Source organism: Sinocyclocheilus anshuiensis, unplaced genomic scaffold (genome assembly GCF_001515605.1).
Source record: "Sinocyclocheilus anshuiensis isolate Anshui unplaced genomic scaffold, SAMN03320099.WGS_v1.1 scaffold518, whole genome shotgun sequence".
NCBI classification, from domain to species: Eukaryota; Metazoa; Chordata; class Actinopteri; order Cypriniformes; family Cyprinidae; genus Sinocyclocheilus; species Sinocyclocheilus anshuiensis.
In genome coordinates this window covers 121,295-142,030 of record NW_015544151.1, presented here as the reverse complement: position 1 = coordinate 142,030, position 20,736 = coordinate 121,295, and the positions used below count along the sequence as shown (strand labels likewise).

Sequence of the window (20,736 nt, the reverse complement as noted above, 5' to 3'; positions counted from 1 at the left end):
CACACACACACACACACACACACACAGAAGAAGAGTGGTAATGTGAGATATCATGGAGCTCAGGATGGATGACAAACTCAATTAGAGTTGATCTCAAACCTGTTTAGTCCTCCGTGCAGGAAGTCTCTGCCTGATTCAGCATGCACTTCCTGTTTGAGTGTGAAGAGTGCTGGATTGATCTGGAGAGGCCGTTCCTCCTGCTGTCACCTGTGTGTGTGTGTGATTTAGGACAGCAGTCATCTAAATTAAGACTGGGACGTCTTCATGCTCGTTTCCATCAGGATGGAGCGATCTTAAGTGAGTGTTGAGTGACACTCGGCCTTATGAAATCCAGAGCTCCAGATACGAGAGAGGAACACTTTATTCTGATAGACTATCAGTAACTCTGCAGCGACATGTCAACTTACTCTACCAGCCCTAACCTAACAGTCTACTAGTACTCTGAGACTGACATGTAGCTGTGAATTTCCTTACTAAGCAAATAGAGGCGTGAGAGCCGTGACCGCAGCCTCTGATTCACTAGCATCGGAGGAGTCTAATACCATCACAGCATATGGCATCTCACTGATAAGTGCAGTTACTAATGATATTGAGCCTCGTGGAAATGCACAGTAAAACACAGGTTTTGACTTGGATGTAAATTTACTCATATTAACAACAGCAAAAAGAATTGTAAGGACAAAGTTAGTTTTATATGGAAGGTTTTATATATATTCTGCTGGTGAGAGACTCTACAGGCCTTAAATATTTGCTCATTACCCGGTGGGTGCTTGGCATATGTCAAAATAGATGTGTTTTTTCAGCTTGCCATTAGCAACTTAGAACTTAAACATTTTATCAAACTGACAACGAACAATTCACCTTGCTCGGGATCTTAAGTTACAATGGAGTATATGGCCTGCATAAGAAATTTGTAGAAAACCTATTGACAGCTTCTGTAAATATTGTATTCTGTAAATATTGCACGCGTTCACTTACGGTTGATGCAACAAACTTAAGCCTTTTATTTATTTTCAGTTCTTCAGTTACAGAAACAGAGCTATATAGACACAATAAGTTCACATGCAACATACCGACATCTTCGACAGTCAGCCTAATAAAAATATTATGAACGCTCCGCGTGTTCACCTACGGTTTGGTTAATCTCCGTCCAATCACAATCACAAACACTGAACCAACACCAAAGGCACCTGAAAAAAAAAGAAGAACAGTTAGGCCTAATTATAAATCATGTGTGGGGTAGTAGTGGGACAAAAATATACAAATTCAAAGTAATGTGATTTATTTTATTTTTTTTTCTTCATCTCATAAAAGTGAGTTTGAGTAAATGATTATGTGTTTATATTAATTTAATTACTTAAAAACATATACTAGGGGGTAGAGGTTGACCGATATGGGTTTTTTCTCTGGCCGATGCCGATATTTAGAAATCAGGGCAGCCGGTGGCTGATATATGATGCCGATTTTTTTGGCCGATATGTTTGGCCGATTTTCTTTTTTTTTTCCCATTCATCTCATAAAAGTGAGTTTGAGCAAATGATTATTGCAGGGTACAAGATAGTAATAGCAATAGTAGCCTAATTCAGAGTAATAATACATGGCTCAAAACTTAAGCACCTTCTCAAAACAGTTCTGAAGCATGCTTTTGTTTATGTTTGCTGACAGACACCAGTGTTTCCCACAGACTTGCAAATGCTAATTCATTCTCTGCCAGCAGGAGGCGCTGTTGGAGCGGGAGATATAGCGGTTTCCCCGGCTGTAATCTAATAAGCACTACTTTATCAGGCATTACAGGAAAAACGAAATGAAAATGACATCAAAGCTTTTCTGAAGACGGTCGGTTCCTTTCAAAGATACATTCATATAAAAACATGCGTGCTGCATTTTAATTTAATTTGAATTGCATGTGTTTCTACTTTCACATGCAAATAACTTGTTGCACTTATGAATATGATAACTTTCTGGCATCTATTCTAGTAGGGTAAAACGTAATGACGCTTTGGAAACGGTCTGTTTTGCCCTGCCATCATTAGCTGAAGCTGTGTTTGATCAAGAAGCGGCTGCAGAGTGTGAGCTGCTCCATCTCACGCAGCCAGAGAGAGATTCTCCGGCGTTCCGCAACAACGCTTAGCTGCCCACAGATGCGCCTGCCTATAAATCGGCCTAATCTGCAGCACAATCAAAAATTTATTAAAAAATGCCAAAAATCGGCTGAATAATTGACCGGCCGATCAATCGGTCGACCTTTAGGCGAAGGGCGTCAACTCTGTTACAACACACTAAACATACAACATTATACATATACCATCAAAACCGTTCCACTTCCACATTATTAACTGTTTATTATTTATGTAATAAAGTATGAGTAAGTGGCGTTATTTTGCATCATTCACATTTCATTTTGAGACCACACTCTTCCTATCGGTCTGTTTTAATCTAGGAGACTGAAATTAACGTTTTCTCAGCTGAGAGATTAGCAGGTGTGTGTGTGTGAGAGAAAATATATACTATTATAATCATGAAGTCTGATCAGACGAGGTGTGTTACAGATGAACATACTCCTGCTGTTCACTGTGACTGTCAGGCATCAGAATCAGGACAGGACCAACCCACTTTTGAAGACCAATGATATTGGACCCACCCACTTTTACCGTCTCTAATTCAGCGAATATGTCTGTGCACTTTTCAGAGTGCCGTCAGTCAAATCCATTCCACATGACGAATGCCCTAATAAATTAAACTCCATTTAGCTACAGCCTTGAATTCCACGCTGCTGCCTCCTCAAATCCATTCAGAGTCCATATAAATTAAACTCCAGTCCGTGTTTTCACTAACGTAACTCGTGCCCGCTGCACTCCTGCGACACGGCAAAGTAAACAAAGCATCTTAGCGTATCTGCTGCTCAGATACACCTAACCCCACCCGATACTTTACTTCAACTTTTCAGTTATTTCCTTGATTTTTGTTTTTGTTGAAAACAAATGCCTTCCGATGTGATGTGATATGAGATGTGAAAAAGGAGAAGAACATTTTCAGCAAAAGGCGGATGCGAACTTGGGTCGCTCGCGTTAAAAACACTACGCTACCTGCTTTACCGCTTACTCCACTAGAAATGTTATTTAGCAGCTGTCTTTTGTAATGTTGTGACGTTAGTGGGCGGAGGTGATTTAAATAGCCTCTGCCAATCAGGCGGCCTGTTTGCACTTTGTCTAAATAGACACTCCGTTAATTAACAGGCACCAGACTTCAGAAAATGGCATATACTCCAGTAATTATTTTCTGGGGGAGGACCCATCCACATTTATTTTGTTTCCCGACGCCCATGCTGTCAGGGCTGTTATCTAGTGGAAGAATGCCGTTTAATGATTTACTTCAGACAGGTAATATATTAAAATATTACCTGCTTTTATATTTATTTGTGTTGGCTAACTATGCCCTTGTATTATATTCAAAATATAGCACAGCCTCTCATACTTTACTGCCTAAAATAATACGTTTATTCATTAAATTGAAGATTCATTGTGAAAATTATATTTAATTACACATTTTAATGGTAGATGCAATTAAGTCTTTACAGAATTCTAAGTGATTAGCCTAGTTTTTATTAATAGTGCTTGTTTTTTTCGGTTGGTTTGATGCTTGAAGTTTGTGAAATAAAACTAGCTTGCTGTAAAGATGCTGTCATTCCAAACCTGTAGGACTTGCATTCACCTGAAGAACACTGAAGCTGTTTGGGATATTCTCTGCTCCATTCATATGAATTAAGATGTCATTCTGCACTTCTTGATGCTTCAGAAGGATTGTCAGTCTTGTTATTCAGGTGTGGCTGAAAAACGTTTGACATGACGTGACTCTGCACTGGGTAAAGCTGCAGGCTGCGGATTTTATTCTGTATAGATTAGTAAACCATACAATAACACAGAGTGTCATTATCACCATTTTAATGAACTATTTTTAACATAATGAATTGTTTTTAATGTCTACCACAAAAAACAGCTCCTGCTCCTACACTCCTGAAGCTGACGTTTGTCGCGTTAGCCTTGAATGTTCACAGAGTGAGTTTTGAGAGACTGACACTGATTCAGACGGCAGTCCCTGTAAATGTGTGAATGATCTCTGACCAGGGCTCGAGGCAGTGTTGTGTGTAATTCCTCTCCATCGCTGTTTTTCAGATGAACCTGAACCCTCTGTTGCTGCTGCCGTCGCTCCTGCTCTCCTTCAGTTTCCATCAGGTACGTTTCAGCTTTGCTGCTGTGCTGGGGTTGCTTTCGTCTTTGTCGTGTTGCCGTTTGATTGTTTGCATTTCAGGGTGACATTTGACCAGTGCTGAGTGATGTAAATGTAATCTCTTGTGAGTTAACAACTGAAGTAACCTAATCAGTACAAGGAGTGATCTGGACTGATCTGGACTAGGGTTGTCATGATACCAGTACCAGTGAACTTCGTTGATTTGCAGGCACCGTAATACCACTATAAAGACTGAAATGCCATTAAACACATTCCATCATTTTGAACTTTACTTACTCAAAATGCTTGTATAAATAAAGTGACATTAAGATGATGTCTTGTTGTTTGGACTGTGAGCTCCAGTAGAGTCAGTATAACCTTACTGACATTCACAAGCCAAGCCTTCTCTAAAATACCATTGGTAACTGCTGCACCCATGTACCAAATTGAGTTTACTGCCGATAGCATGGAAAAAAGGCATTATTGTGATTTTTTTTCTGTCTTTTTTGGTATTGAAACACTGGCACTATTGACAGCCCTAATGCAGAGTCAGTTTTGCTGCAGAATGTGATCCTGGAACGGCTGAGATGATTGATGTTAGTCTTGATTTGAAAGCTTTCAGATGGTGGATTGTTCTGCCTTCCTCCTGACTTTCCCTTGTAGCGAGATAAGCCTGTGATGCTTTGCATCAGCTAATCTTTACAGCAAGCCTCAGTTAACCTCATCATATTTCATTCTTTCAGAGCAGATATGTATAAATAGATTTTAGAGAGAAAAGCAGATGCTTATTATTAGTTTAGTTTGTAGACTGTGAAGCCTCACAGGATCATCCGTATCCCAGGCTCCGGTTAACCACAGTCTCGCTCTGATCCCGCAGACCGCTTCGATTCTCCACCCGTAGCTTCACGGGCCAGCGCTAATCTTGCTATGGATCCATTGGGACATAAGGACTCGGCAGCATTCGACCCGGATGTGCTGAGCCAGTCCAATGACGACTTCATGTTCGAAATGAAAAAGAGTACATTCCAGGCGTTTCCCCCCGTGAGCGAAAGCCTCGAGGAGACCACCGCTGCCAGGAGATCAGTGGAGGTGTCTGAGAGTCCGTCTCCAGACCTGGTGCAGGACGCGTATGATGAAGGCCACGTGCCGTCAGAGGAGCTCAAACCGGAGACTGATGCTGATGCGTCGGTCTCCCTTTCGTACGTGCCATCCGACCTTTATTCAAACATCAACACGGCATCTGACGACCGACCAACGTCTCTCCCAGATATTCTCAAGTCGTCTCCGCTGAACCCTGACAAACTGGACTCGGGCTCGTCAGAAGGAAGCCCTGATTTCAGCCCGGTTCACAGAAGTGTGGACAATTCCCCAAATTCCCCGTTCACTGCTAACAGTCCCTTTGGATTTGACTCCAAGATCTTGCTGCTGAAGGAGATGGCCGAGGAGACGGAGGTCAGAGCTATGGAGATGGCCAAGCTGGAAACGGAGAACAACTCCGAGCAAAGTTTCACCGCTTTCGATCTTGTGAAAGAGACAGAGGTGCCTCCGAAGAGCGACGCCCTTCTGAAGGACAAAGAGGTGATCAGCCAGACCGCAGTTCAGACGGCTGACAGATTTGAGTGTCTCGGCTTCCCCGGCGGAAACACTCGAGAACCATCTGATTCTGAGAGTCCGTCCGCAGACTCCTTCTCCCCGGTGCTGGATGCAGTCATGCAGGAGCGGCGAGCCATCCAGGGGGCGATGGACACCGCCGAGGAGGCGTCGGAGCAGGAGGTCTCGTTTGAAGAGTTTGAGTTTGTGGAGCGGTCGCCGCAAGGAGCCGCTGAGGAGTTTCTGGAAATGCAGGATAGCCTGGCCTTCAGTAAACCCTCAGAAATGCCGCAGGATGAAGACAGATCTCCTAAACTGGAGCCTCAGGAGGTGGCAGATCACACGCCTACGATCGAAGACGCAGACAAACAAAGCTCTTACCATCTCCTCACCCAGGCGTCAGACAAACCTTCTCCTGCGAGAGGTAAAGCGGTCCTGGAGTCTGATTTCCAGGAAATCTCCCCAGCTCCTGTAATCCGTCCTCCAGCGGATAAACCCAGAGCCGAGGAGAAGGAAGCTGAAGGCAGCATGTGTGATCCGAGTGCAGCGGCAGGTAAATTCAGCACAGACCGCCATCTTCACCGGACCTTTTCATTTGCCCATCATTTTCTGTCCGTGTACCTTTATCATTTGTGTTTTGTCCTTTATTGCCCTCATCATTCATGCGTCTCTCATGCATCTCACCTTTGGCATGGCATGATGTTGCGTTATGACTCTGTTTGCATGATCACCTTTCCCTTTGATTTGTTCAGTGTCCCACCAAATGTGGCTCAATATAACAATACAATTGGTTTATGATTGACTACTTGCTGTCATATTGCAATCAGGATTATTTTTCTCACATATAAATGTGAGCATTAGTGAATTGATTAACTGTATGTAGCGTTGAGGCTTCATACGAGGCTCTTTTCAGCACGTTTTTCAGCCGTGATGAAGCACTGCAGCAGGCATGCTGTAGGTCAAGAGCTGGATCACTGTGGGACTGTGTTTACAGAGCACTAACACTGCTCATATGCCTATCTCAATCAGACTGGACTTTACGCCTGGTCCTGCAGGTTTGTCAAGAGTATGAATGGAGAGAGCGTGCAGTTTGTAGCGGGAGTGTCTGCGTTCACACATTTATAGTGTGGAGTCAGATTTGTAAGTGCAGTATGTGTAGCTGTAGGGGTGAGCGATATATATTGTCTGAGATAATATCGTAATTGTTGTTTTAACGATGTGCGATACTCGACACTATCGTGTATATCGCAAAAACCAAACAGAACACCTACAGAGACGCATACATGATGTGAAGTGTAGTAGGTTAGACTAGCGCGTGTGCGAGTGTGTTCTTTCACTGCATGATTCAGTCTATTAAAATACATTTAGAATGATCACAAAATTCAAGAAATGGGGCAGAAAATGTATGTATTTATTTCATTTCATAGTTAATCAATATCACACGAAGAGTGTAAAAATCAGCATGATTACAAATGTGATATTGATTTTATACAACAGTTCAATAAACAAGAAGTCATAATAACAGACTTGCGTTTAGATGTTTTTGCTCTATTTCGCCAACAAAAATTATTCCAAACACAGCACTGTTTTAGTTCTCTGAGCAACATGATGGTGTTTTGTTCCTGAATGAATCAACCATTAAAATGATTCAGTTCAATCGTAATGACTCACTTATTAACAGTGACTTGCTGCCACCTACTGGCGGATTTAATTTGACATTTAAAATATCTTTTTATTTTTAAAATAATTTCAAATATCAGTATTCAACCTTTTATGTTTAATATATCAAAACATTATACATTTTTTTGAAACTGCATGTTAAATGCATTCATGTCCTGCACTAAACAGTGTGTAAACACATCTAAATGCCTCTTCAGATGCAGCTTCTGTGTTTCCTCTGCATTGCAAAGATGAATTTAGTTGATACTGATTTCATTTGCTTGGTAACAGCCCAAATGTCTTATTATTCTAATTCACTGGTTAAATGTAGGAATTTGACTCAAAAGATGATGCACACGTTTAGAAAAAGGGCTTTATAAAGGTTAAAAATGCCCATAAAAGGTAAAAATCATTTTACTCTTATTGGAAAAGATTAATTTCTATCACTGCTGTGAACTGATCAGCTGTCCACGGCAGTCCTTAAGATACCAGCACAATAACACTCAGCAAAATATCGTCTAATTATCGTTATAAAATCCCAGAAAATGCTTGGTAACAGCCCAAATGTCTTATTATTCTAATTCACTGGTTAAATGTAGGAATTTGACTCAAAAGATGATGCACACGTTTAGAAAAAGGGCTTTATAAAGGTTAAAAATGCCCATAAAAGGTAAAAATCATTTTACTCTTATTGGAAAAGATTAATTTCTATCACTGCTGTGAACTGATCAGCTGTCCACGGCAGTCCTTAAGATACCAGCACAATAACACTCTCAGCAAAATATCGTCTAATTATCATTATCGATAAAGTCCCAGAACATTTTGAGATTTTTTTTTAGATCATTTTTTGTCAATATCACACACCCCTATGTAGGTGGTGGCCAAGAGGAGCCGTGTTTCACTTTCAGCCGAGCGCTGCGTTTATCTGGTGTAGGAGACTCCCTCCTCCTCTTCCTCCTCCTCCTCCTCCTCCCGCCGCTATCAGCGCTAGTCTTCCTCTGGGCTCTGATCACCTGCAGTCTCCAGTCTCTGTGGCACAGCAGCATGGACGAGACGCTTGAGCGGCCCGCGGTGCACTGGACACACAAGGGTAGAGCCGGACTCTCTCACACTCACTCTCACTGTAGCATGCGTAATTTACTTGTGACGCTTGAGGGCTGTTGCTTCTAGCTGCGCTGTTGGTGTGTGTGTGGCGTCTGACTGACGTTGTGCTGTCGGTAACAGACGAGACGAGGCCGTTCAGCTTGATTGTGAATGCAGGGCTTCAGCAGAGCGTGCTGCGGTGACAGAGCTGACCTTTGCTCCTGGAGAGAGTCAGTATCGCGCAGATAATCTGGCCAAAGGTTCTGGGTGCGGTGGGGCAGAAGTAGTCCTTGTTTAATGATTTGCTGCTGTGTCTTGTAAAATGAGGTGCGTGCGTGAGCCGTGTTTCTCAGTGCGGTTTAACACGGTTCTGGAGTCAGGCGCGTGTCTCCTGGGCTTTAGCAGATGCGCGTGATCTGACGCTCCTCACGCTCACACACCGAGCTCATCGTGTGAAGGGTCAGTGGGGTGTGTCCGCTACATCTCAACCCTTCTTCAAACAGGTTTGAAATAGCAGAATGGGGCTCCATGGTACAATGAAGCAGCTCTTGCGATGATGATGATGATGATGGCTTCAAACAGTTTAATTATTGTATTCAAATAGCATGTATGTATGTTCACAGAGGCACAATAGTGTCCAGAAACCACACATTGTCTGAAACATGGTAATATTGTGGTGCATTTTTGTAAGGGTTACACTGTTTGAAGGAGATGCCATATTATTTGATGGCACAGTTATTGGTATTTTGGTAGAAATTATGGTTGCCATAGTAAACCTTCTCCTGTTAAGGAGAAAAATGTCTCTGATGAGTTGTTGTTGTTGCTGTGTGTGTGTGTTTGTGTATACACACACATTAACTTCTGAAAAGTAAATGTGGTCAAATAATCTCTGCTTGACCACTTTTTCATAAATTTGCAAAGTCATGTTGAATGTGGTTTTTGCTTTGTCATGTATGGAGTATAGATTTAGGTGAAAAAAACCCAGTGTAATGCATTTCGTCGTAAGACTGCAGCATAAAATGTGAATAAAACTGAATAGGTGGCCTGTAAATGATGAGTTTGTGGGTGAATTTTCCCTTTACTTACAGTATATAAATGTGTGTTTGTGACAGGAGATGACACGCGTTTATCACAGACTGGCATCAGTCGCATCATCTGCATGTGCTCGTCTCATTCTCTGCTTATGTCCATCCCGTCCCTGAGGTCCGTGAGGCTGACGTGTGTGTGTGTGTGTGTGTGTTTCAGTGCTGGAGCTGCTGTACTGGCGGGATGTGAGGGCCAGCGGGCTGGTGTTGGGCTGCAGCCTCTTCCTCCTGCTCTCCCTCCTCAGCTGCAGCATCATCAGTGTGCTGTCCTACTCCGCACTGGCCCTGCTGTCCCTCACCCTCTCCTTCAGGACATACAGGGGAGTCCTGCAGGCCGTCCAGAAGTCTGATGAGGGGCATCCATTCAAGTGAGTCCAGAGCAGAAACAGTCTGACCTACATTATTAATGTGGTCATAGTGTCTCAGATCTAGACCCCTAGTCCCCTACCCCTATGAGTGTCCCCATAATTCAAAACAATAGCTGCTGCTCTTCTTGAATGACAGATGATTATTCAACTCATTTTCACAGACGGTACCTGGATCAGGATGTAGCTTTGTCTAAAGATGTGGTGCAGAGGCACAGTGACGTGGTTCTGAGCCAGATCAACGGCGCGCTGAAGGAGCTGCGGCGTCTGTTTCTGGTGGAGGACCTGATCGACTCGCTGAAGGTCTGAAGAGTCCTTCTGTAGAGTAAATGAAAACGTGCATAACCTAAACATTTAACTTGACTCAAGTAGAAGTTTATATAGTTTTATAGTAGGTCATGAGGAGAAATACTTTTATTAACTGATATATTTAAAGGCATAGTTCACCTAAAAATTATAAATCTGTCATCTTTTACTTCCCCCTCATGGCATTTCAAACACCTGTGACTTTCTTTTCTTCTCTGGAATCAAAAGAAGATATTTTAAAGACCGCTTATCTTAAGTTTTTTTACTGAAGAAAGAAAGTCATACAGGTTTGGAACAGCATGAAGGTGAGTAAATGGCAAAGGAATTTGCAGAGTTATTCGGTGAGCTATCCCTTTGAGTATCAAAAGTACGTTTCATGAATAGAAAATAAAGCTGTCAGGACAGAGATTAAACACATGTCAAAAAAAACTATGTTTTCCAAAGATTTTAAATAAAGGTAGAGATAACAGAAGTGAGAGTACAGTTTATACAAATATCTTTTGTATGTATTTGAATATTGGCTTGATTTCTAACCAGTTCATAGAATCTGAAATGAAATAATGAGTAAGAACTTGTGCTATGCCCTCCTAACCAGACTTCGTCATTACGTCATCCCAGTAAGCAGCATGTCGGTCTGTTCAGTCTCCTTCCCCTTCCTCAAGCCATACAGCCAACTACAAAGCTCAATATTCATCCACTCAACTGACAGCACTTTCACTGAACCCTGAAACCTCTGGATTATGTCTTACTACACCAGAGCACACCCACAGGATTTACCTGCGAGCCTTGTGTTCAGGGGGAGCTGTTGAGTACAAGATGGAATTGAAAACAGCCGCCATGTTCATCACTGCTGCTCATTTGTTTGAATAGTTTGATTTTAAACTCTGGTCATTGCTGCTCTCTGTATTTCGTAAGTCTCAGACATCCCTCTCGCTCTGCTCTCTGGCCTTCTTTTGGCAGTAAGATTTCTGCTGTCATGCCAGTCCTCCTGTCTTCTTAACTGTGATATTGATACGCTCTCCTCTTGTCTTGATAAGCTGGCTGCTATCAAAACTGAAATGGTTTCATCTACACACTCGGCTCGCTTGTATTCACCTGAACCTCATGAAATGAAATCCCAGCAAACTGCAAAGACTCACAGTGCATCTTCAGATCATTCAACAAAACAGACGCTCTCTTCACAGCCTGTTCAACCTGTTCCTCTGACCTCATAGACTCTGGCTCCATTGACCTCAAATCTCTCATTCTACAATAAATAAACTCCTCAAACCTAGTGATAACACCTCCAACTCCTTCAACCCAACATCATCACCCTTTCCACTTCTTGGTGTATTTCAGGTCTGTTCACTATTTCGCCTGTCTCTGTTTTCATGCCTGAGCACAACAGAGCTGTGCATGGTAGGAGATGAAATGAGATCCTATCTCATTAATATTTTCAAGGAATTTTTTCCTGTTTTCTCCTCGCTGAAGTCACTAATGCTTCCTTCAGTTCTAGTTCAGTCCCACAAACACTTAAACTGGCTCTTGTCATCCTTCGACTATCAGTTCTTAAAAAATCATGGGCAATTTCTGAGCCATCTCTACTCTCTCCTTTCTGCCAAAAAGACTGGATTATTGTCAGAGCCATAGCCTTCAATTCAGGTTTTTACTCACAGCATAGTACACAATTCATAGTAGTCACTATCAACCACCTCCTTTCTTCAGACTGGTTTCCACAGCATCCTCATCCTTCTTAACCCCACTGCAGCTTCTCAACCATACCATTCTTCTCTCCCATCTTGAATCCTCCTCCATCACTGGCACTCTCCCGTCCTGGCAAAGGTCATATCTGACAAACAGACAGCAGTTCGTCTTTGTACTTCCTCCACAGCCCCTCTGTCTCAAGTGGCACTTTTCCACTGCGCGGTACGACTCGGCTCGGCACGGCTCAGTACGGCACGGCTCGGCTCGGCTCGGTTTGCGTTTCCACTGCAGTTCAGTACCGCTTTAGAGTGGGCGGGATTACTGGCTTTTTCAGCGCCCCTCCTCTCTCACGCACTCATGTTTTTTTAAATTTTTTTTTATGTTTTTGTTTTAAATTTTATTTTATTTTTTTTATTGATTTCCAACATATAATATAAAGGTACTGAACAAATATAAACTACAAAAAAGAAATAGAAAATATACAGTATTATATAAATAATAATACAGGTAAAAATAAATAAATAAATAAATAAAAATAATAATTAAAAAAAGAACTAAACAGAAAAAAGAACAGGTATGAGATCATCATATAAATAACAGAAAAGCTTCATAAAGAGACCTAGTCAGTTTTGCTTTACTGTTTTTCAACCCAAGTTGTAACTCAATATAATTTTTCATATCTATCTGAAATAACAAAAAGTTGGGTTTTCCTTTAGCCCATTTCTGTTTATGTATATGGTATTTGCCCATAATCAAACAAAGATTAACAATAAAGGCCACATTTGGTGGTAATCTTTGTCTATTAAAATAAAAAAATACATATTTTTCAGAAAAGTAAACTTTCATGCCTAGGCATTTACAAAGAAAACATTCCAAATCTATCCAAAACATTTTGCTATAAATGCAGTTACAAAATAAGTGCACAACATTTTCTTTCTCAGTCCCACAGAAATCACATATAACATCTACATCAGTACGAAATCTAAGAAAAAGAGTTTTAACAGGGTACACCAGATGGAGTATTTTAAAATGTACTTCTCTCACCTTATTATGCAATATTTTTTAGGCAGCAACCATGCATATTTCCAGTCAATGCACTCAAATTTAGAATGCCAGTATGTTTTAGAAGATATTGGGCTGTATTCTGTTAGTAACTTCCTGATAAAGTAATTATTCCATTTTCTATCATTAATAGTAACTCCGTTAATTGCAACATCAGGTCTGAGACTCACAGTCTCCTTAATTCACATTTCCTTTAAACAGACATTTTAGTCTGGATGGTATAGCATCAAACACTATACAATATTCTTTAGAGATTATTGGAATATTATACCTTTGAAGAAATTCTATGTAGGTATACAGGTGCCCATTTTCATTAAATAACTGTTTAACAAATATAATACCATTGTCTACCCATTTTTGAAAAAACAAAGTTTTATGTTTAAACATTATATACCTGTTATTCCAAATTATACATTTATTTGGAGAGAAATTATGCTTATATAATTTGATGTGCTGAAGTCAAGCACATTTAAGCCTCCATTACCAACCGAATTAGTTAAGGTACCTTTTTTAATGTAATGAGATCTATTTCTCCAAATGAAATTGTAAAGATTTTTATCCACTTCTTTAATGATGTTATTAGGGACTTCTAGTGAAATAGCAGGATAGAGCAGACAAGATAAACATTAGTTTTTGATCAAATAATTCTACCGTTCATTGACAGGTCTCTCATCAGTGGCGTAACTACAGACAGTGCAGGCAGTGCAGCCGCACTGGGGCCCGTGCCGCGGGGGGAGCGCACGCGGGCCCTGCCCACATTGCAAGCGACTATATTAATATAAACTAATAATAAACATATTAATAATAAAATACAATTAGTACTGATTAGTGGTCTAGTGGTAGAACTTATGTCAAGCATTTCTGAGGTTCTGGGTTCTTATCCACCCTCGTGTAGTTTTTTTTCTCTCTCATTAAACAAAGCGTACGATCATCTGTGTGAAGACTGCGCATTGTGCACGAGTGCCAAGAGAGAACTGATAACAGCAGCAACGAGCGCTCGCCATAACACGTTCCAGCGATAGATCGCCTGTTGTTTAACACAGACCAACGAATCTGTTATCCAATGGAGATGTTTCTTTAGGTACATCTGTGCGTGCCGCGAGATGTTGCAAAAAGTGGCGGGGGTCGTGGGGACACAGGTCCCACCCGTAAATAAAAATATAACACAGAGTTAATTGTCTTGTTTTATTTGTTATATGTCATTTCCATGACTTTCCAAAAGAGGAGAAAAATATTCAGATTAAAATGTCAAATTTGCCGTCACTCCCTCAGGCGTTGTATAGAAACACCCTCGCAGCAGCGCCAATTCTTTTTTGTTTTTGTGTCATTTATGTGGGGTCTCCTCGAGAGTGTATGTAATGTTAAAGTGATTATATTGCGTTTCATTTTTAATTAAGTTAATTTAGAAAAAAGTTTGGAGCATTTTTTGTTCGTTAAATGTACGTTTTTTTTTTAAGTAACCAGCAAATTCTGGTCTTTGGAATAAACTCCCTGGTAGTTAAAATCAGCTCAATCTGAGTGTACATGCGTGACCATCAAATAGACTCCAGCACATAATTAAAATAACTCTGCTCTTGGAGTTGAATTTTTAACACTGTTTCAGAGTTAAAATGTAACTCTTTCTGGAGTTAAAATACTAATCCTACGGAGAGTAATTTTTAACTCTGCTTACCACAAGTAGTGAGAGTAACAACATCTGTCTGATTTGAGGAGGCACCAAACTTTGTCAGGTCTGAGAAGTCAGCAGAGTTCTTGGATGTTTCAGCAAACAGAAGTTCTGAAATACACACATTTTGTCTCTGAGTCAAGATACAAACTCTCAAAATATCTATAAAACAAATAAAAAATTCTTAAATGTCCTACCATCATCAGTGTGGATGGTAAAACACATTTCTTTGGTTGTTGCAAGTTCTGGAAAGACATCCTCATCCACCTCTATGCAATGGTCATCTGTGACTTTCAATGTTGTATTCTTTGGTATCAGAAACTTCTGCTGGACTACACAATAACATCAACATGTTATTTACAAAAGAAATTACAAAATTACTGCTACTTACTCGTTATTAACTGAATACTAAACATATAACTCACCTGTACTGAGAAAACCTGAGAAACAAACATCTTCCAGTTTTACATACTTCTTCCCTCCGTTACACTTTTATCAAAATCGTTACCTGACATTAAAGAGAAAAAAATTTAATTTAAGATAACAGCTAATGTTAGTGTGATTGAGAATACACTTTCACAGCTCAACTATAGCCAGGGTAGACACTGCAGTTTAGTAACCACGTATGTAAAACATAAGGCTATCTGACAGACATAAGGCTGCATTACTGGATAAAAGATATTACCTCGTCGGCATTAGTTTATGGAAGCTGAATAGGATGTTTCTTGAGCTGAGTCACCACTTTAATTTGATGGCAAAACACTCATTTTAAGAAACACGGAGAATGGAAAAACGGTTAACTAATGTCAGAAAATATTGAACATTTTGAAATAGTTTTTTTAATATATAAAAACGTACCTACCTCACGACGAACTACAAGTCCTTTGTGCTGCAGAACCAGGGTCCTGTCGTGGCGCACTTCTCAACATTTAACTACAGATGTGGTGTTAAAACACGCTCCTGAACACCAAAATAAAACACAGCCAAGGAGTATCCCATAACACAAACTGTAGTCAGAGTTAAAAAATAAACTCCAGAAATCTAACTCTTTCACTCTTTTTTGCCTAACTCCTGATTTTTCAACTCCAGAAATTTGCTGTGTGGAAACATCTTAAAATACGCCGTAATTTTTGCTCATAAAGGTAAGAGTAATACAATCGGAAATGTAAAGGGTCTACTTTTATTTGTGTGCATTCACCATATCAACAAAACGTTGTGCTTCTATAAAATAAATAGGAAAACAGAGGATGCGCTTGCCGTCTCGGTCTTGAACAGGAGGCTTCACAATGATGAACCGAAACTCAACGAACTGAGTCACAGATATGATAAACATATCTATAGAAGAAAGCTTTAAATTACTACTTTAACACGAAATAATTCAAATCGAAAACAAAAACTCTTTCATTAGGCTATATGTAATCCTTAAAGATGCATTTCTCTCTAAAGGCATGTCCAATGAAGCGGGGACATGGTGTTGATAATTTTTAGACCTCTTTCTTATCTAGTCTCTTGCTTTTCGGAGAGGAATGCGGTTGCCTCGATTACTGGGTTACTGTGCTAAAAATAAAAAAAAAATAAAAAGGTGTGCGGTAATTTAAGCACCACAGCGCTGAAACACTCAATGCTTCTGATAACCTTGCCTTCTGTGCTTTGCAAATACAATAGGTTACACATGCTGATGACTGTAAAATTGAACACGATTAATTTGGTACTTCTGGCTGCTGCGGCCAGGCGCACGCACAGCCGCACAGCCGTGTGCGGGGACATGGTGTTGATAATTTTTAGACCTCTTTCTTATCTAGTCTCTTGCTTTTCGGAGAGGAATGCGGTTGCCTCGATTACTGGGTTACTGTGCTAAAAAAAAAAAATAAATAAAAAGGTGTGCGGTAATTTAAGCACCACAGCGCTGATACACTCAATGCTTCTGATAACCTTGCCTTCTGTTTTTTCATCACCATCTAAACTATAAAAATAAGGAAAAGCCTTAAACAGGCCCGATTATATTTTTTCTGATATTTATGTTGCTCTGCTCTAAATACCTTAAAATTTAAAGGAATTGCTGCAACGCAATTTTGTCTGATATGTGAATTATTTATTATATTTATTTAGATACTGATTTTAGTTGGTCTAAATGAAGTAGGTTAGGCACAAATTCGCTTATATGGGTTCCCTTCTAGACACGAGTGCTGTGTGTTTGTATGTGCTTCATAACCGTGCACCCCAGGGGGCCCGTTGTAATAACCTGCACTGGGGCCCGTCATTACTAAGTTACGCCACTGTCTCATTAACCATAAATTAAATCGATTTTTTACTTTTTGAACCACAGGTTGAAAATTAAGCTGTCCCCTTTCCTTTTCATCAATTTGAGTTTCGATGTTCAATTTAATATAAGAAACTGATAAGATACTGATTTTAGTTGGTCTAAATTAAGTAGGTTAGGCGCAAATTTGCATATATGGGTTCCCTTCTAAACACGAGCGCTGTGTGTTTGGTTAGTAGGGACTTCTAGTGAAATAGCAGGATAGAGCAGACGAGATAAACATTCAGTTTTAAAAGAATTCTACCGTTCATTGACAGGTCTCTCATTAACCATAAATTAAATCGATTTTTTAACTTTTTGAACCACAGGTTGAAAATTAAGCTGTCCCCTTTCCTTTTCATCTTTACATATTTTGATTCCTAAATAGGTAACAACATTCTTTACAGGGATGCCATTAATATCAAGAAGTTCACAATTTTTCAGAGGGAACAACTCACATTTGTTTAAATTTAATTTTAACCCTGAGACCAATGAAAAGTCATTCAAACAATCAATCACATTTTTAATTTCTAATGAATCTCTAACAAATATTGTTGTATGATCTGCTAATTGACAGCATTTTATTTCTCTTTCTAAAATCCTGATTCCGTGAAAATTATATTTGTTAATGTAAAGAGTCATTGTTTGGGTTACAAGTAAAAATAAAAAAGCAGATATTGGGCATCCCTGCCTTATGCCTCTTTCTAAGATAACTTCCTGATAAAGTAATTATTCCATTTTCTATCATTAATAGTAACTCCGTTAATTGCAACATCAGGTCTGAGACTCACAGTCTCCTTATTCACATTTCCTTTAAACAGACATTTTAGTCCGGATGGTATAGCATCAAACACTATACAATATTCTTTAGGGATTATTGGAATATTATACCTTTGAAGAAATTCTATGTAGGTATACAGGTGCCCATTTTCATTAAATAACTGTTTAACAAATATAATACCATTGTCTACCCATTTTTGAAAAAGTTTTATGTTTAAACATTATATTTCTGTTATTCCAAATTATACATTTATTTGGAAAGAAATGATGCTTATAAATAAGCATCCATGAGAGTAGCACCTGCTTGTGAAAATTACTTAATCTAACTGGAATCTTACTTATTTCAAAGTTGCATTGCAACAGAAAAGCAACACCACCCATCTTTTCAAAGATTAGATTAGGAATTAAATACCAAATGTTATTTTTATATTGAAAGTAATTCTTGATCCATCTATTCTTTAAAATTGCATTTGATGTGCTGAAGTCAAGCACATTTAAGCCTCCATTACCAACCGAATTAGTTAAGGTACCTTTTTTAATATAATGAGATCTATTTCTCCAAATGAAATTGTAAAGATTTGTATCCACTTCTTTAATGATGTTATTAGGGACTTCTAGTGAAATAGCAGGATAGAGCAGATGAGATAAACATTCAGTTTTTGATAAAATAATTCTAACGTTCATTGACAGGTCTCTCATTAACCATAAATTAAATCTATTTTTAACTTTTTGAACCACAGGTTGAAAATTAAGCTGTCCCCTTTCCTTTTCATCTTTACATATTTTGATTCCTAAATAGGTAACAACATTCTTTACAGGGATGCCATTAATATCAAGAAGTTCACAATTTTTCAGAGGGAACAACTCACATTTGTTTAAATTTAATTTTAACCCTGAGACCAATGAAAAGTCATTCAAACAATCAATCACATTTTTAATTTCCAATGAATCTCTAGCAAATATTGTTGTATCATCTGCTAATTAACAGCATTTTATTTCTCTTTCTAAAATCCTGATTCCGTGAAAATTATATTTGTTAATGTAAAGAGTCATTGTCTGGGTTACAAGTAAAAATAAAAAAGGAGATATTGGGCATCCCTGCCTTATGCCTCTTTCTAAGAGAAATCTGGGGGTAGTGCCATTTGCAAGTTTTACTGAGCTATTACACCCATTATATAAAGTATAAATGGCCCTTTTAAAGAAATCACCAAAGCCAAAAAAATCCAAAATCTCAAACATAAATTTGTGGTTAACGGTGTCAAATGCTTTATAAAAATCTACAAAAAATATAAAACTTTCACTATCAATATACTCATTATAATCAATTAAATCTAGGACCAAACGAATATTATTACTTATATGTCTGCCCTTCATGAATCCTGATTGGCAATCATCTATAATTTGCTCTAAGCATTTTTTTAATCTTTCTGCAAAAATAATGGCAAACACCTTAACATCATTATTGAGTAATGTAATAGGTCTTCAATTGTCTATTAGGGTAGTGTCCTTATTAGCTTTTGGTATCAGACTAATCAATCCCTGACATAATGATGGCGGTAACTCACCACGTTCTATAGCTTCATTAAACACACATAGTAAAAACTCAAGATAATTGTTCTTGAAATTCCTTGTAAAATTCGCTGCCCAAACCATCGTTACCGGGAGATTTATTGTCTTTTAATTTACTGATCCCAAATCTAACTTCTTCTATAGAAATATCTTTGTCGCATCTAGCGGTTCTGTTGTGTTTGTGTCGCAAGTTCAGTGACGCAGGTAGTGACGATTCTCTCTGGCCAATCCGTGATCAGCAGAGTTTACACGTCACGTTTTGGTAACGGTACGGTTCACTTGGAACCTCAACCGAGGTGGTACTAAAAAAAGTACCAGGTACCAGGTACTGTACCCAGTGGAAAACCCCCCAAAAGTGAACCGTACCGAGCCGTACCGTGCTGTACCATGCAGTGGAAAAGCGCCAAAGGTGTACCCCAGGGTTCGGTGCTCGGCCCTCTTCTATTCACCCTTCACATGCTTTCCCTTGGTAGTCTCACGTCATCATATTCTGCACTTCCACTGCTATGCTGATGACATCCAGCTCTACATCTCTACCAGATCCATCACCGCTGAAATTCATTCTGCTCTGGGCACCATGTCAATCAAATCGCCTCAACCATTTTCCAAGCGTCCTGTAATGGTGCATAAAGGATAATGCAGTCACGTGACTATATTCTCATAACAACAATGATGATAAGAGTTTAATTGCAAATATATTAGATTGTATTGTAATATCAATCCCTATAATAATCCTAAACATTGATTTACTCTCTATTGTTATAATATATACTGTGTGCACCTCTTCTTTCCTCATGAGTGTGCAGGTACGACTGAAGTCTAGTCTGGTCTGTGTGCCAATCAGTGACGTTTGTTGCTGTCAGGATCTGTCAGACACACTTGTTCACAGTGAACATGTTCTGTTTCTTCAGTTCGCAGTGTTTCTGTGGGTCCTCACGTATGTCGGTGCCTGGTTTAACGGACTCACGCTGCTTATTCTCGGTAAGGTCACTGAGTCGCTTTCACTTCATTCTGTACTTTCATGCTTTATTATGGGTCATTCTTCAGAGCTCCTGATCATAGATGAGCCATAATTACATTCAGTGGTGTTTTATTATCTCTTGTGCTGCAGGTCTGATTGGAGCTTTCAGCGGCCCAATAGTCTATGAGACACATCAGGTAATGGTCACGGCTGTTGTTTTCCGGCTGAAATCATGTGTGATTGATGAAACCGCAAAAGGCAATTTATTGAATGAATTAGATGGTTTTCCAAGTGAAAATACATGCAGCGTTCTCTTGAGCGTCATGTAATGTTCATGTCAGTTTGGCAGAGTGTGTGTGAGTGAGTGAGTGAGTGTGAGAGTGAGTGTGAGTGAGTGAGTG

General features: G+C 39.5%; 1 protein-coding gene across 3 annotated transcripts in view; it reads left to right on the top strand.

Moving 5' to 3' along the window:
• The window catches only part of LOC107695192 (reticulon-1-A-like), a 25,964-nt gene that overhangs the window by 3,438 nt on the left and 1,790 nt on the right, over nucleotides 1-20,736 (top strand). The window contains exons 2-7 of one of the 3 annotated variants that reach the window (XM_016495009.1): nucleotides 4,173-4,232; nucleotides 5,105-6,370; nucleotides 9,805-10,012; nucleotides 10,174-10,312; nucleotides 20,286-20,355; nucleotides 20,486-20,532. In XM_016495009.1, coding sequence (XP_016350495.1) covers nucleotides 4,173-4,232; nucleotides 5,105-6,370; nucleotides 9,805-10,012; nucleotides 10,174-10,312; nucleotides 20,286-20,355; nucleotides 20,486-20,532 — 1,790 coding nt within the window. Of the gene's footprint in view, nucleotides 1-4,172; nucleotides 4,233-5,104; nucleotides 6,371-8,364; nucleotides 8,567-9,804; nucleotides 10,013-10,173; nucleotides 10,313-20,285; nucleotides 20,356-20,485; nucleotides 20,533-20,736 lie in introns of those variants that run through there. The other 2 variants (XM_016495010.1, XM_016495011.1) reach the window with 2 other exon arrangements.